Raw genomic sequence first — 15101 nt, 5'->3', positions numbered from 1 at the left:
AGAAAATAGTCTGCTCTCCTGGGAGGAAGCAGGTATGTTTACATATAACATTACTGCAAAGAGATCGCTTGCTAGAATTCGGCAGAGCTGAGGGCAAACCACTCAGGGATGTCCAGATACGGAGTCACCTGTCCCCAAGAGGTGTGACCTCGCCACACTCGTTCAGCCCCACATCTGCAGGTGTGCCCTGGGAGAGCTTAAGTAATGCTGGGGTTGTTCCCTTGACCCAGCTGCAGGCCCATGGGGGACCTGCAAGGGAAGCACCCTGGAAGTGGTCCCAAGCACACGGGCAGCTAGGCATTCCTCGACGCTAGCCACCTCCCCTGTCATGCAGAGCTTCAGCTGACTCCACTGTGGGCCTTAGGGGAAGGTGGGGGCGGCCTCTTCCCACCAGCCCGCCACTTCCCACCTAGGTACTTCTCTTTCTCCTACTGGGTCTGCCCTTGATGGATATGAGGGAACTGCAGGATCAAGCAGGTAAACTGAGGTGGAATCAAACCTTGCATTTTCCAAGCTTTCCGCTGCTCTTCCTTGGCGATTATTTCCATGTCTTTGTCATAGATGTAGTCCTGGCACAGAAAACAGTAGATGCCTCCGTACATCAGATCAATGGCTGAGGAGAGAAAGGAGGGAGGAGAAACCAAGTTGAATTAAAAACCACAATGGAAGGCTGGAGGGCAGAGTTAAACACAGTGAGGTTCTGTAGATACTGACTGTTCACAGCACCTTCCTATGCACAAGCAGGGAAGCCAGTCCAGCGGGGTCTCCTATCCTGAGCAGGTGAGGGGCGTGCACTGTGTTTGGCAGCTCATGCCCAGGGCTGAGGTGTCTTAAACAGAGGCGACCCATACATACTTTTCAAAGCAGACAATACTCCAGGATCAGGACCTCTGCCACCTTCTCTGAATGCGTGGTATTTAAAACTGGTACAACTGCATTGGATATTTTCAGTCCTGGCCACCTGACACGGAGTGACTATGCTTCCCTCCATCTAGAATTCCTGACACCATCACCATAAAGAATGTGGCAGCAACTTGCTGTGACTTTTGTGGTTGGCGGCATTTGCTACTCTTACCTTAAGTACAGGGGGAAAATAGTTTCTCATCGGATGACCTTGATTGACATCTTGACCCAGAGCTACCTGAAGGTGGGTCTTCTACCACAATTTCTCAACTGCATCTTCTATAAAATGGGACTAATAGGCCAGGAGCTGTGATTCATGCCTGTTACCCCAGCACTTTGGGAAGCCGATGTGGGCAGATCATTTGAGGCCAGGAGTTCAAGACCAGCCTGGTCAACATGGTGAAACCCCATCTCTAGTAAAGTACAAAAAATTAGCCAGGCATGGTGGCACACGCCTGTAACCCCAGCTATTCGGGGAGCTGAGGCATGAGAATAGCTGAAACCTGGGAAGGGGAGGTTGCAGTGTGCCAAGATCTTGTCACTGCACTCCAGCCTGGGCAACAGAGTGAGACTCTGTCTCAAAAAATAAAAATAAAAATAAAAAATTATAGTTAATACTAGTATATTTTTTTCACAAATAAGAGATACATATGTATAAATTTCAATTTTCTAAAACAGTCACAAGAAACTGTTCACAGTCGTTTCCTTTGGGGAGAAGAATACATTTTCGTGTCGTTTGAACTTTCTAATCGTGTGCATGTCCAGTTTTTAATTGTCAACATAAACCTTTATTTTATGGAAATAAGATCCACTTTTGCTTTCTTTGTTAAAAGTAGTAATTTGTAAAAAGTCAAAAAGTAAAATAAAATAAAATATAAAATAGGACTAATAGTTTGGGCTCTTAATTATTTTATCATAAAAGTAAGTAAGATAAAGTCCTCTGAGTGCCTGAAAAAAGGTACTCTCTCCATTCAACAATTTATAAACAACCGGGGTTGACCGGGTGTGGTGGCTCACGCCTGTAATCCCAGCACTTTGGGAGGCTGAGGCAGGCAGATCACGAGGTCAGGAGATTGAGACCATCCTGGCTAACATGGTGAAACCCCGTCTCTACTAAAAGTACAAAAGATTAGCCGGGCATGGTGGCGGGCACCTATAGTCCCAGCTACTCAGGAGGCTGAGGCAGAAGAATGGCGTGAACCTGGGAGGCGGAGCTTGCAATGAGCTGAGATCTCACCACTGCACTCCAGCCTGGGCAACAGAGCGAGACTCCGTCTCAAAAAAAAAAAACAAAAAAAAAAAACGAACCAGGATTACCTACCCAAAGGAAGGTAAATGGCTCTACCATAAAGACACATGCATGCGTGTGTTCATCGCAGCACTATTCACAATAGCAAAGACATGAGATCAACCTAAATGCTCACCAATGGTGGACTGGATAAAGAAAATGTACATATATACCATGGGATACCATGTACACATAAAATGAAATGAGATCATGTCGTTTGCAGGAACATGGATGGAGCTGGAGGTCATTATCCTTAGAAAACTAACATAGGAACAGAAAAACCAAATGCCACATGTTCTCACTTATAAGTGGGAGCCAAACGATTAAAACACATGGACACAAGAGAACAACAGACACTGGGGCCTACTTGAGGGTGGAGAGTGGGAGAAGGGAGAGGATCAGGAAAAACAAACAAAAAAACTTGTCAGGTACTACAGTACATACCCAGGTGAGGGAATAAACTGTACACCAAACCCCTGAATAATACGTTTATATAACAAACCTGCACATGTACCGTTGAAACTAAAATAAAAGTTAAAATATTTTTTAAAAAACTGGGAGAAACCCGGCGTGGTGGCTCACACCTGTAATCCCAGCACTTTGGGAAGCTGAGGTGAGTGGATCACTTGAGCTCAGGAGTTCTAGGACCAGCCTAGGCAACATGGTGGACCCCCATCTCTACAAAAATTAGCCGGGTGTGGTGGTGCGTGTCTACGGTCCCAGCGACTCAGGAGGCTTAGGTGGAAGGATGGCTTGAGCCCGGAAGGCAGAGGCTGCAGTGAGCCAAGACTGCACCACTGCACTCCAGCCTGGGCGAGAGTGCCAGACTCTGTCTCAAAAAAAAAAAAAATTGGGAGAGTGGGGCTTAAATCCACGCGATGTCAGACACCCGGGAGGCAGCAAAGCACAGAGGAAAGAGCATGGATTGAGAGTAACTGGCACCAGCCCTCACTATGCCACCTGCCAGCTGTGCACCTTTCATCAATTACTCCACGCCTCTGAGCCTCAGTTTCCCCTGCGGTAAGATGCTGATAGCAACGGTACTAGTGTTTCCCAGAGCTGTGTGATGATTAGGTTAGTATATAACTTAAGTGCGTCCCTGGATAAACAGGGAAGTCTTGGAACACCACAGTTTTATTCTATTTCATGTCTTAAGCTACTACGACTTATATTGTGGTAAATCTTTGAAGTCTTCCAAAGCAGATCTGTTGAAACTCAAAACAGCAGTTTAAGATTCCCAGGGCTACCTTCTGCCCTACTCAAAAAATTCACAAAATGCCAACAACGATGTTAAAATCCTGGTGGGAGCTGTCGCAGAGCTCAGCCATCAACCCTTTGCCACTTCCTGATCATCAGCAGTACAGCCCCAGCACATGGACGTCACAGAGAAATCCTGACAGAGACAAGTTTACAATAAGGGTGATGAGAATTTACAGTAAGTCCGAGACATCCCATGAAAAACAGCCCACACGTGTAGCTGACAACAAAAACTCTAGCCTGGGAAGACGGATCACCATTCCAGTGCCTATGTAAATCCTTCTAGATTTAGGCCTTCTTTAAGACGCCTTCACACTGCAACGCTCCCACTGCATAAAACCAACTGACATCCACAAGGCATCAGGACCATTTGAGGGAATAGGGTATCTCTTTAACAAATGCTGCTGGGACAACTGAATATTCACCTACAAATCCTTACCTCATACTGTATACAAAAATTAACTCGAATGGATCAGAGACCTAAATATGAGAACCAAAAGTATAAAACTCGTAGAAGAAAACTTAAGGGCAAGTCTTCATGACCTCGGATTTGGTAAGGGATTCTTAGATCTGACACCAAAACCATCAGCAACAAAAGAAAAAATAAAACCAGGCTGGGCGGCAGCAGCTCACACCTGGAATCCCAGCACTTTGGGAGGCAGAGATGGGAGGATCACTTGAGCCCAGAGTTCAAGATAAGCCTTGGAAACATGGTAAAACCCCATCTCTACACAAAATACAAAAAATCAGCCAAGCGTGGTGGCGCGTACCTGTGGTCCCAGCCACTCAGGAGGCTGAGGTTGGGAGGATCACTTCAGCTTGGGAGGTTGAGGCTGCAGTGAGCTGTGATTGTGCCACTGCACTCCAGCCTGGGTGACAGAGGGAGATAGTGTCTTGAAAAGAAAAAAGAAACTGGACTTCATCAGAATTAAAAACATCTGATCCTGTGCTTCAAAGGACACCATCAAACTAAAAAGAACCTACAAAATGGGAGAAAACATTTGCAAATCATACATCTGCTCAGAGTCCAGTATCCAGAATACACACACACACCCCAACACACGCACACACTGTATACTGTGCATGTGTACATATAAAGAACAACAACAAAAACCAAACAACCCAATTTTAAAAAAGCAATGGACATGAACTGATATTTCTCCAAACATATACAAATGGCCCAACAAGCACACAAACAAATGTTCAACATCACTGGTCATTAAGAAAATGAAAATCAAAGCCACAATGAGATACCATTTCACACTATTATGGGTATTAAAAAATAAAAGTGTTGGCAAGGATGTGAACAAACTGGAAAGCTTGTCCCATCACTGGTGAGAATTAAAATGGTGCAGCCACAAAAAAAAGATGGTGTTTCACATAAGTTAAGCAGAATGACCTGATGACCCTGCCAGCTCACTTCTGGGTACACATCCAAGAGAAATGAAAACATGTCCCCCTAGAATTACACACAATGTCCACAGTGCCACTATTCCTAAGCACCAAGACAGTGGGAACAACCCACACGTCCATCAGATGAACAGATGAAGAATGTGGTCTACATACACAATGGAACATGACTGAGCCATACAAAGGAATGAAATACTAATCTGTAATGCAACTCAGATGAATCACAAATGCATGCTTGCGGAAAGAAGCCAGACACGAAGGGCCATATGTTATATGATTCCACACATATGAAATATCCAGGAAAGGAGAACCCACAGAGACATAAAGTAGATTCAAGTCACCAAGGGACAGGAGAGAGAGCAACAGGCAGTGATCTGTTAACGACGCATTCCTCTGTGGTGCAAAAAAGTTTTGAACTAGAGAGGTGGAGGACACACAACATTGTAAATGCGCTAAATGTCACCGACTTGTAGACTTAAAAATGGTTAATAGGGCCGGGCGCGGTGGCTCATGCCTGTAATCCCAGCACTTTGGGAGGCCGAGGCAGGCGATCACCTGAGGTCAGGAGTTCAAGACCAGCCTGGCCAACATGGTGAAACCCCATCTCTACAAAAATACAAAAATTAGCTGGGCATGTTGGTGTGCGTCTGTAAGCCCAGCTACTCGGGTGGCTGAGGCAGGAGAATTGTTTGAACCTGAGAGGCGGAGGTTGCAGTGAGCTGAGACCGTGCCATTGCACAGCATGATATTGAGGTGACAGCTTCCAGATGTCCATAAGAAAACAGCTGGATCATGAACACATCATAGAAGATACAGGTATGTTTTGCCTTAAATCGTCTCACTTCTTTTTTACTTTATTTTTTTGAGTCTTGCTCTATCACCTAGGTTGGAGTGCAACGGCTTGATGACAGCTCACCACAGCCTTGACCTCCCAGGCTCAAGAGATCCTCCCACCTCCTGAGTGAGTAGCTGGGACCACAGGCACACACCACCACGCCCTGCTAATTTTTAAATTTTTTATAGAGACAGGATTTCACCATGTTTTCCAGACTAGTCTTGAGCTCCTGAGCTCAGGTAATCTGCCAACCTCAGCCTCCCAAAGTGCTGGGATTACAGGTGCAAGCCACACCGCTCCTCCCTCATCTCACTTCCTTAAAAAAAAAATTAGTAGGAAAAGAAAAATCAGACACACTGTGTCCAGGCATGGTGGCTCACTCCTATAATCCCAGCACTTTGGGAGGCCACAGCCGAAGGATCACTTGAGCCCAGGAGTTCAAGACTAGCCTAGGCAACATAGTGAGACCCTGTCTCCACAATTTTTTTTTTTTTTTGAGACCGATTCTCGCTGTGTTGTCCAGCCTGGAGTGCAGTGGTGCGATCTCAGCTCACTGCAACCTCCGCCTCCTGGGTTCAAGCGATTCTCCTGCCTCAGCCTCCCGAGTAGCTGGGACTGCAGGCGTGCGCCACAGCACCCAGCTAATTTTTTTGTTATTTTTAGTAGAGATGGGGTTTCACCATGTTGGCCGGGATGGTCTCGATCTCCTGACCTCATCGTCTGCCCACCTTGATCTCCCACAGTGCTGGGATTACAGACATGAGCCACCACGCCCAGCCTACAAAAAATTTTTCAACACAGGAAGTCACTCGGCCTCCCAAAGTGCTGGGATTCCAGGTGTCGTGGTGTGTGCCTGTGGTCCCAACGAGAGGCTGAGGCAGAAGGATCTCCTGAGCCCAGGAGGTCAAGGCCGCAGGGAGCCATGACTGCGCCATTGCACTCCAGCCTGGACTCCAGACAAAGCGAGACCCTGTCTCCAAAAAAAAAAAAAAAAAAAAAAAACAGACACACTTTCTGTGTCGTCAGCCTCAGTTAAAGCCGTGGGTCTTATCCTTTACTATGAGTACTCCTTGTAGAGAGCTGTAAGGGACGTGGGTGCGGTGACTTTATGGACTCGCATGTTGTTTCCAATAGGTCTTTCTAGGCTAATGTTTTTAAAAGAGCATCAAATTACAGAACTTCAGGGCGGGAAAGCCTAAAAATATCTTTACCTGGAATTGCTAGGCTCACATGAACTATTCCCTAAAACAGGTCTCTGGCTTGGACCCCTTGAAAATGCTGTTCTGAAGGATATCCTGCCAACTCCATGAGCATTCCAAGAAAAACACTATTGTGTAGAAGAAATAATTAATGCACGAAGTCAGAAAACAAAGCCAAGGCTGGGCACAATGGTTCATGCCTGTAATCCCTGCACTTTGGGAGGCCGAGGCAGGAGGATCACGTGAGGTCAGGAGTTTTGAGACCAACCTGGCCAACGTAGTGAAACCCCATCTCTACTAAAAATACAAAAATTAGCCAGGTGTGGTAGCAGGCACCTGTAATCTGTAACATGGGAGGCTGAGGCAGGAGAACTGCTTGAACCCAGGAGGCAGAGGTTGCAGTGAGCCAAGATCACACCACCGCACTCCACCCTGGGTGACAGCACGAGACTCCATCTCAAAAAAAAGAAAAAGCCAAGAGCAAAACTGAGTTTTATGTAACTTCTAGAATGTAGAATGAGTTTGATTTTGTAAGGCTGTGAAAGGTAAATTAATCTTGAGGCCACACACAGTGCTAAGGGAGCCTTTTCAAGAACTGTGTGACTGGAAGCAATGAAACCCATTGCTGAAGGCCATAAAATCACCTATGCACACCCAACCCCACGCCAGCCTCAGCGACCTCATATTGCATGGAGCTCTTTCTTTATAAATGTTTGCCTAAGGTGATTCTTAACTATGTGTTTCAAAGGGTTTCATTAGCAGGGACAGTGTAACTTTTCACAGGAAGTCAGCTGGACATAAGACAGCAGGCCATTCACTCAGAACCATCGGATGCTAAGGCAAACTGAGGACGCAATTCAGCTGAGCTCAGCTTGTCCCTTTCACTTCCCTTGCCAAGTGTCACCAGTGAGGGGCACGCATTACTTGAGAAAAATGACAAAGTGGACTTTTCGAAGAGTGGAACTGCAAATCAAAAAATCAAAGAGTAGCAATTTGGGGGCCACAACTATCCCCCCATCCCAGAAGCTCGCCTCACCCAGGTTGTGCCGTTTCGCCTTCGCATGCTCGTGAATATGCTTCTTTGTGAAACAGCCGAAGAAGACACAGTAGAGGCAGGAATGCAGCCTGTTGAGGTGGACGCCACAGACATGGCAGATACAGGACTTGGCCTGAAATTCAGAGAAGAGGAGGAGTGAACGCTGTGTCATAAGACAGGGGTGCTCAGAGGAAACAGTCAAGCAAAGCATCCCCCTGAGACAGCTACTGGAAGAAAGGACAGGGAATTCCATCTTCAAGGCTTACCACTCTAGAGGATCAGTTTAATCCTTTCAGTTCCCCTAAACAGGACTTCATTCAGATGAAAACTAGCTCCCCATAGGAAAACTCAGTCCACAACTTCAACTGCCAAAACCCTGTAAGCTACGGGGATGTTCCCCGACCTCCTCCTCCTGATCCTGATGGGCACCCCAAGCCCAGCTCCCATCCCCACTGTAGGCCAGCAACTCACACCTAGTCACCCTTAACCTGGACATCATTTCAGATTTGCAAATCCAGGTTCCAGGACCACGGCAAATTTAGAAGCAACAAGAAAAAGGGAGGGAGACATGAATCAAAGCAATGTACAGAAGAAAGAAAAAGGAGCAGGGCATTATCAAGAAACAGACCTCACAAACCTGAAATGTTAATCACGGCAATGATCAGCACAGTGCTAAACAACCCTTACACTCCCAACCACCCAGGAGTGCCACTGACTCACAATACTAACGGGACGTGTGAACAGGGACAGCCGCCACTGGCAATAGTTGCACAATTCGAGCACAGAAATGAGTAAGAGGAATTATTTATACTGAGTTTTAAAAGAATCCGTAAGTCCAGATTGATAAACATATACACCTACTATGTACCCATCAGATTCTTTAAAAAAGAAATTAATACTATACAAACACAAAGTCTTCTTCGCAGGAGAATTCCATCTAATAAATATCGTAAAAAGACAAAAATACAAGATCTTCATTTTATGCTTATCATAGTAATAACTGATTCAGGCAAGAATCATCAGTAGATGCTAGAACCATTGGGTAAAAAAATATTGTGTCATTCACAACTGTGAAAATAGTAGAAAAGGTCCATATATTCATCAACAGATGAGTGGATGAACAAACTGTAGCATATACACAATGGAATATTAATTACTCCACCACAGAAAGGAGTAAAGTACTGACACATGCTACAATGCAGACTAGCCTTGAAAATATCATGCTAAGTGAAGGAAGCCAGAAACAAAGGGTCACGTATTCTATGAGTCTATTTACATGAAATACTCAGGATAGATAAATCCACCAACACAACTCAGGACGTTGCCAGGGGCTGGGGACAGGGAGAACAAGGAACAGATAAAAACATTTTCAAATTTGATAGAGGTAAGGCAGTGACTGCACAGCAGCGTAAACCACGAAATGTTGCTGAATGATTCCTCTAAAACAGTTAACTGTATTATGTGACTTTCACCTGGATTAAAAAAATATATTAAGTTACATATACAATTGTCCCTCGGTATCTAGGAATTGATTCCAGGATCCCCTCAGGTACCAAACTCCATGGATACTCAAGTCCCTGATACAAAATGTACTTGCAAATAACCTATGCACATCCTCCCATAAACTTTCAATCATCTCTAGATTACTTACAATACCTAATACAAAGTAGATGCTATGCAAACAGTGGTTATAGTGTACTGTTTCAGGAATAATGACATGAGAAAAAGTCTGTACATGTTCAGTACTGATGCACCTATCCCTTTTTTCCCCCAAATATCTTTGATTTGTGGTTGGTTGAACCCACAGAGGTGGAACTCAGGCCGCTTGTGTATGTATGGGTGTATGTATGGATGTATGTATGTATGTATGCATGCACACGTGTACTTGTGTATTGAGGCAATAGATATATACAGCTTCAGAGTATCACTCCAGAGACTACTTCAGTCAATTAAACGGGAAAAGATTACCTCTACAACAAAGAACTCTGGCCAACGCCACCCTAACCAAACTTATCCCCACCACGGAGCAGGCAAGTGCAGAGAACAACATGGCGGCGCCTGTGGCATACTCAGACCAACACGACCCATCTGGAACCTGCTCCTGAGAAGTAGGGAGGTATGTCCAAATTGAAGGACTTCTGCAAAATGACTGACCTGAGCTCTTCAAAAACATTAATGTAATGAAAGAAAAATAGGCTAGGAATTTCTAGATGAACCAAATCTAAAGACACATGAAATCAAATGCAATCCATGATCTTGGATTGAATCCTATATGCCAATTTTTAAAGGCATAAAGGATATTATTGGAACAATTCAGGTATTTAAAGTTGGACAATATATGTTAGATAGTACTATTTGAAAAATTAAACTGAGTGTGATAACTGTATTGCGCTTATGTAGGAGACTGTCCCAGTTCTTAGGAGGTAAACTACCATGATGTCTACAATCAGCCCTCAGATGATTCAGAAAAAGGTACAGACATAAAACCAGTTAGCAAGAAGCTAACAATTGATGAATCCATATAAATGTATATAATATTCATTTTAGCATTCTTGCTATTTGTTGTAGGTTTCTTATTTTCCAAATAAATGGATAGAAGACAACTATTAAATTAAACATATGTACCCTACAGCCTAACGATTCAATTCATAGGTTTATATGCAACCAAAGACACGTACAAGGACTTTTGTAGCATTATTACTTGCAACACCCCAGAGCTGAAAAAAATGTTCATGACTTGTAAAAAGAATAAACTATACTACAGTTAATTGAGTAAAGTACACAGCAATGAAAAGGAACTTATGATATACTCAGCAGCGTGGATGAATCTCAGAAACGTAACACTGAACAAAACAACTAAACACAACAAGCTCCTGCTGTGCTACACACTCCATTATAGTCTCTCTCTACTACACAACCTAGGACTGTGTTACACACTCCATTATAGTCTATCTCTACTACACAACCTAGGACTGTGCTACACACTCCATTATGGTCTATCTCTACTACACAACCTAGGATGCTCCCCTGCACGGGTTTACCAATCACCAGGGAAGACACATTTTACAGGCCTTATGGAGCCAACACAGCTAAGAGACAGCTTCTCCAACATTATTCAAGCAGCCAACCAAGACAACTGGCGCTAAATACAGAAAACAGCTGTCTCTGACATACTGATAAAACCTCAATCTTATGTCTGGTATAGTCACGCACCACATAGCAATGTTTCAGTGAATGACAGGCTGCATGTACAATGGCGGTCCCAGAAGATTATAGTATCATATTTTTACTGTAACCTTCTCTATGTTTAGCTATAGATACACAAATGCTTACAATCGTCTTTCAACTGCCTACAGTGTTCAGTACGATACATGCTGTACAGGTTTGCTGCCTAGGAGCAACAGGCTCCATCTCACACAGCCTGGGTGTGCAGCAGGCTGTACCATCTAGCTTTGTGTTGTCACTCCATGATGTTCACACAAAGACAAAATCGCCTAACAATGCATTTCTCAGAATGTGTCCTGTTGTTAAACAATGCCAACACTGTATTATTATTTTTCCCCAATCTACATTGTAGAACAGCACGTCCATTGATAATATTGTATCAGATTTAAATGTAACAGAGGCAGACACAGGAGTAAGGTAGCACACGTCTTCCAGTGTCTGGAGGAGGCCAGGAATAGCCTCTGGAGTGGCTACCCTGCAAACACTTTATTTTGGACGTCCAGTCTCATAATCTGAGATGAAATTTCTGTTGTTCTAAGTTAATCGGTTTGTGATGGTTTGTTACAGCAGGCCCGGGTCACTCACATGGGGTTCACGTTCATTTTTATTCTATCTCCTTTCACAGCACTGTAAAGTAGAAAACACAGCCAGGCGTGTTGGCTCACGCCAGGAATGCAGCACTTTGGGAGGCCGAGGTGGGAGGACAGCTTGAGGCCAGGAGTTCAAGACCAGCCTGGGCCAAATGGTGAAACCTCATCTCTACAAAAAATGCAAAAATTAGCTGGGCATGGTGGCACACACCTGTAGTCCCAGTTACTCAGGATGGTTTGAGCCCAGGAGGTCAAGGCTGCAGTGAGCCAAGATCGCACCACTGCCCTCTAGCCTGAGCAACAGAACCAGACCCTGTTTCAAAAAAAAAAAAAAAAAAAAAAAGTTGAAAATGCATTCCCCAGGCACCCTTGCAGCTCATGTTCCAAACATATCTTGAGACACATTTGCAGACGATGGGGTTGGTGAGTAAGCTAAGGAGAGAGGCCCAGTGGGGGCATCCACAGGCTGACATGGACCCTGGAGGGGTGGCACTGTTTAAGCAGCCCAGCACACCACTTTCTGGTGTGGTGGCTCCTGCAGAGGCAGGATTCCCCAGGCTGGCGGGTTTTCCTAGAAAGTCAACCTAGAATCTACTACTCCATAGCCCTTGCAATGATTTCTGAATTAAATCCCTTTCTCCTATAAATTAATTCAAGTAGATTCAGTAGACTGCAAGTAAATCCTGAAACATAACTAGGATTTGTATGTGACAGGAATTAGAAGAGGATCAATTATTTAATTGTTGTTGATCTTATGCAGTACAGAAACACCCTGCCAAATTCATTAATTCGGTCCCGATATGAAGAATATTCCTCTGAATATCCTGTCCTCTTATCTCCTTACTCACACTACCTCCCACCCCAAGAAGGATGTGGAGGAGCAAGAGGGCCAGAGCCCTTGTAGTCAACCAGACTTACCCTATGGGATGACTCAACAGTACACTGAATTTTGAGTCCAGCTTTTAAAAGTGTGCAAACATGACACACCACCTTAAGAGCTAGTGCACTTTTCACACAGTACCCATGACTTCCTACTGGTCTAAAACCTGAGCATCTTAAGAAGGTAAGTTTAATTCTTGTGCATTCTCTTCAGTGACTTTTTCAAGGACTCAAACACTGACATAAGTGAAGGGACAGGTATACATTTTTTTTTTTTTTTTTGAGAAGGAGTCTTGCTCTGTCACCAGGCTGGAGTGCAGTGGCGTAATCTCGGCTAACTGCAACCTCCGCCTCCCGGGTTCAAGTGATTCCCCTGCCTCAGCCTCCCGAGTATCTGGGACTACGGGCGCGTGCCACCATGCTCGGCTAACTTCTTGTATTTTAGTAGAGATGAGGTTTCACCATGTTGGCCAGGATGGTCTTGAACTACTGACCTCAAGTGATCCACCCACCTCAGCCTCCCAAAGTGCTAGGATTACAGGCATGAGCCACGGTGCCCAGCCTAAATATTCTATCCTTTATATGAAAAAAAAAATTTGGCACTACAAAGCTAAAGACTTTGCCAAAATTAGATAATCTTCTCAAATTAAGTTCCCCAACCTCAAAAACCTCAGCTTCCAGACTCGGGCCCCTCAATCTCGGAGCCAAAATCAATCTAAGGGTACAGCGACTCCAGACCTTTCAATTTACAGAAGGGGTAATTTCATTCAGCAAAGGCAAGACCTCAGACTGACCTCATTTCAAGGCAGTTGCCGGTGATGTCCTTGGACAGGTCAGGAGACTTACTTGCCAGGCCTACCTAAAAAGTGTATCCCAAGTACCAAAACCAGAAGGAAATTACATATGAAATATAAAATATCACAGCAGTCCTCCCTTACCTACAGTTCCGCATGCTGTGGTTTCAGTTACCCACAGTCAACCTCAGTCTGAAAATAGTAACATGGAAATGCCAGAAATAAACAATTCATAAGCTTTAAACTGCCCGCCGTTCTGAGAAACATGATGAAACTGAGTGACATCCCGCTCTGTCCCATGACCATCCCTTTGTCCAGCTTCTCCGTGCCATCTAGGCCACCTGCCCGTTAAGTCACTTGGTAGCTGTCTTGCTGATCACATCAACTGTTGCGGATGTGATCACGGATAAAAGTGAACACAAGCCACTTTTATTTGGCTTAATATGGCCCCAAAGCTCAAGAGTACTGATGCTGCAATTTGGATATGCCAAAGAAAAGCCATAAAGGGCTTCTTTTACGTGAAAAAGTAAAAATTCTTAATAAGAAAACAATATCAAATAACGAGGTTGCTAAGATCTACAGTAAGAAGACATCTATCCATGAAATTATGAAGGAAAAAAGTTTGCACGTTAATACAAATGGGGTTCAGTATTATCTGTGGTTTCAGGCAACTACCGGAGGTCTTGGAATGTATCCCTCAAGGATGGGGGTGAGTACTCTATTATCATAAACAGGAAATGCGGAAGCCCAAGAGATGCTGTGCTGAGGGATACACACTTGGACGGAAGCAAACTGGGGCAAAATCCTCCTGGTACTGACCAGCTTAGGCTAGTCTTCCTTTAAATTGAGCTCACCTCACACAACTGTCAATTACACATGTATGGGGAGCAATCACATTATCCTAAAGCCTCATTTTAATCTATCATTCTCACTTAATTCTCTGAGTTTCTTACCAGAGCTGCTAACATATGATAATAAAACTCACACTCAATTCTATCTCAATTTCTACTCTTCAGCACCCTCTGCTACAGGTACTGGCCAACATAAAACAAGAGGCAAGAAAAAGACTCACGTATGTATTAGGCGGGTCATTTTAATCCTTGAAAACTGAGTTTACTTCCTATCTAAGCTTCCATCCGCTTAATACCGAGGTGATCAAGTCTGTGTGCTAAATACAGGAAAAGCCTTGATAGGAGACCCTGCTACCGTTTTGTAGGAAATAGGACAAAAAAAAAAAACAAAAACACAACACTTTGAACTTCCACTGTTGAGTATGCAAACAGCAAAATCCAGACTATAGGGAAGTCAACAAGTCAAAAGGCCCAAGTTTTTCAACAGATAAAGTAGAAGCAAAAAACTGTAAGAAAGGAATGAAGAGAGAACCTACAGATTAAGAAACTTAAACGACTTACCAGTATAGCCACATGACAAATACCATTAAAAGAAAAAGGAATGAACTTTCGGCTGGGCGCGGTGGCTCACGCCTGTAATCCCAGCACTTTGGGAGGCTGAGGCAGACAGATCACAAGGTCAGGAGATCGAGACCATCCTGGCTAACACAGTGAAACCTAGTCTCTACTAAAAATACAAAAAAATTAGCCGGGCGTGGTGGCACGCACCTGTAGTCCCAGTTACTCGGGAGGCTGAGGCAAGAGAATGGCGTGAACCCGGGAGGCGGAGCTTGC

The 15101-nt window shown here is 44.3% G+C and overlaps 1 protein-coding gene across 2 annotated transcripts in view; it reads right to left on the bottom strand.

The window, feature by feature from the left end:
* USP22 (ubiquitin specific peptidase 22) overlaps window positions 1-15101 on the bottom strand; it is a 43514-nt gene that overhangs the window by 21142 nt on the left and 7271 nt on the right. For both annotated transcript variants that reach the window (XM_004042104.5, XM_055385922.2), the window contains exons 2-3: window positions 7929-8061; window positions 500-613 (exon numbers count right to left, since the gene is read on the bottom strand). In XM_004042104.5, the coding sequence (XP_004042152.1) occupies window positions 500-613; window positions 7929-8061 (247 nt within the window). The remainder of the gene's footprint in view (window positions 1-499; window positions 614-7928; window positions 8062-15101) is intronic.

Source organism: Gorilla gorilla, chromosome 4 (assembly GCF_029281585.2).
Source record: "Gorilla gorilla gorilla isolate KB3781 chromosome 4, NHGRI_mGorGor1-v2.1_pri, whole genome shotgun sequence".
NCBI lineage: Eukaryota > Metazoa > Chordata > Mammalia > Primates > Hominidae > Gorilla > Gorilla gorilla.
Note: the sequence above shows the minus strand (reverse complement) of the source record. Positions and strands in the feature narration are given on the sequence as shown.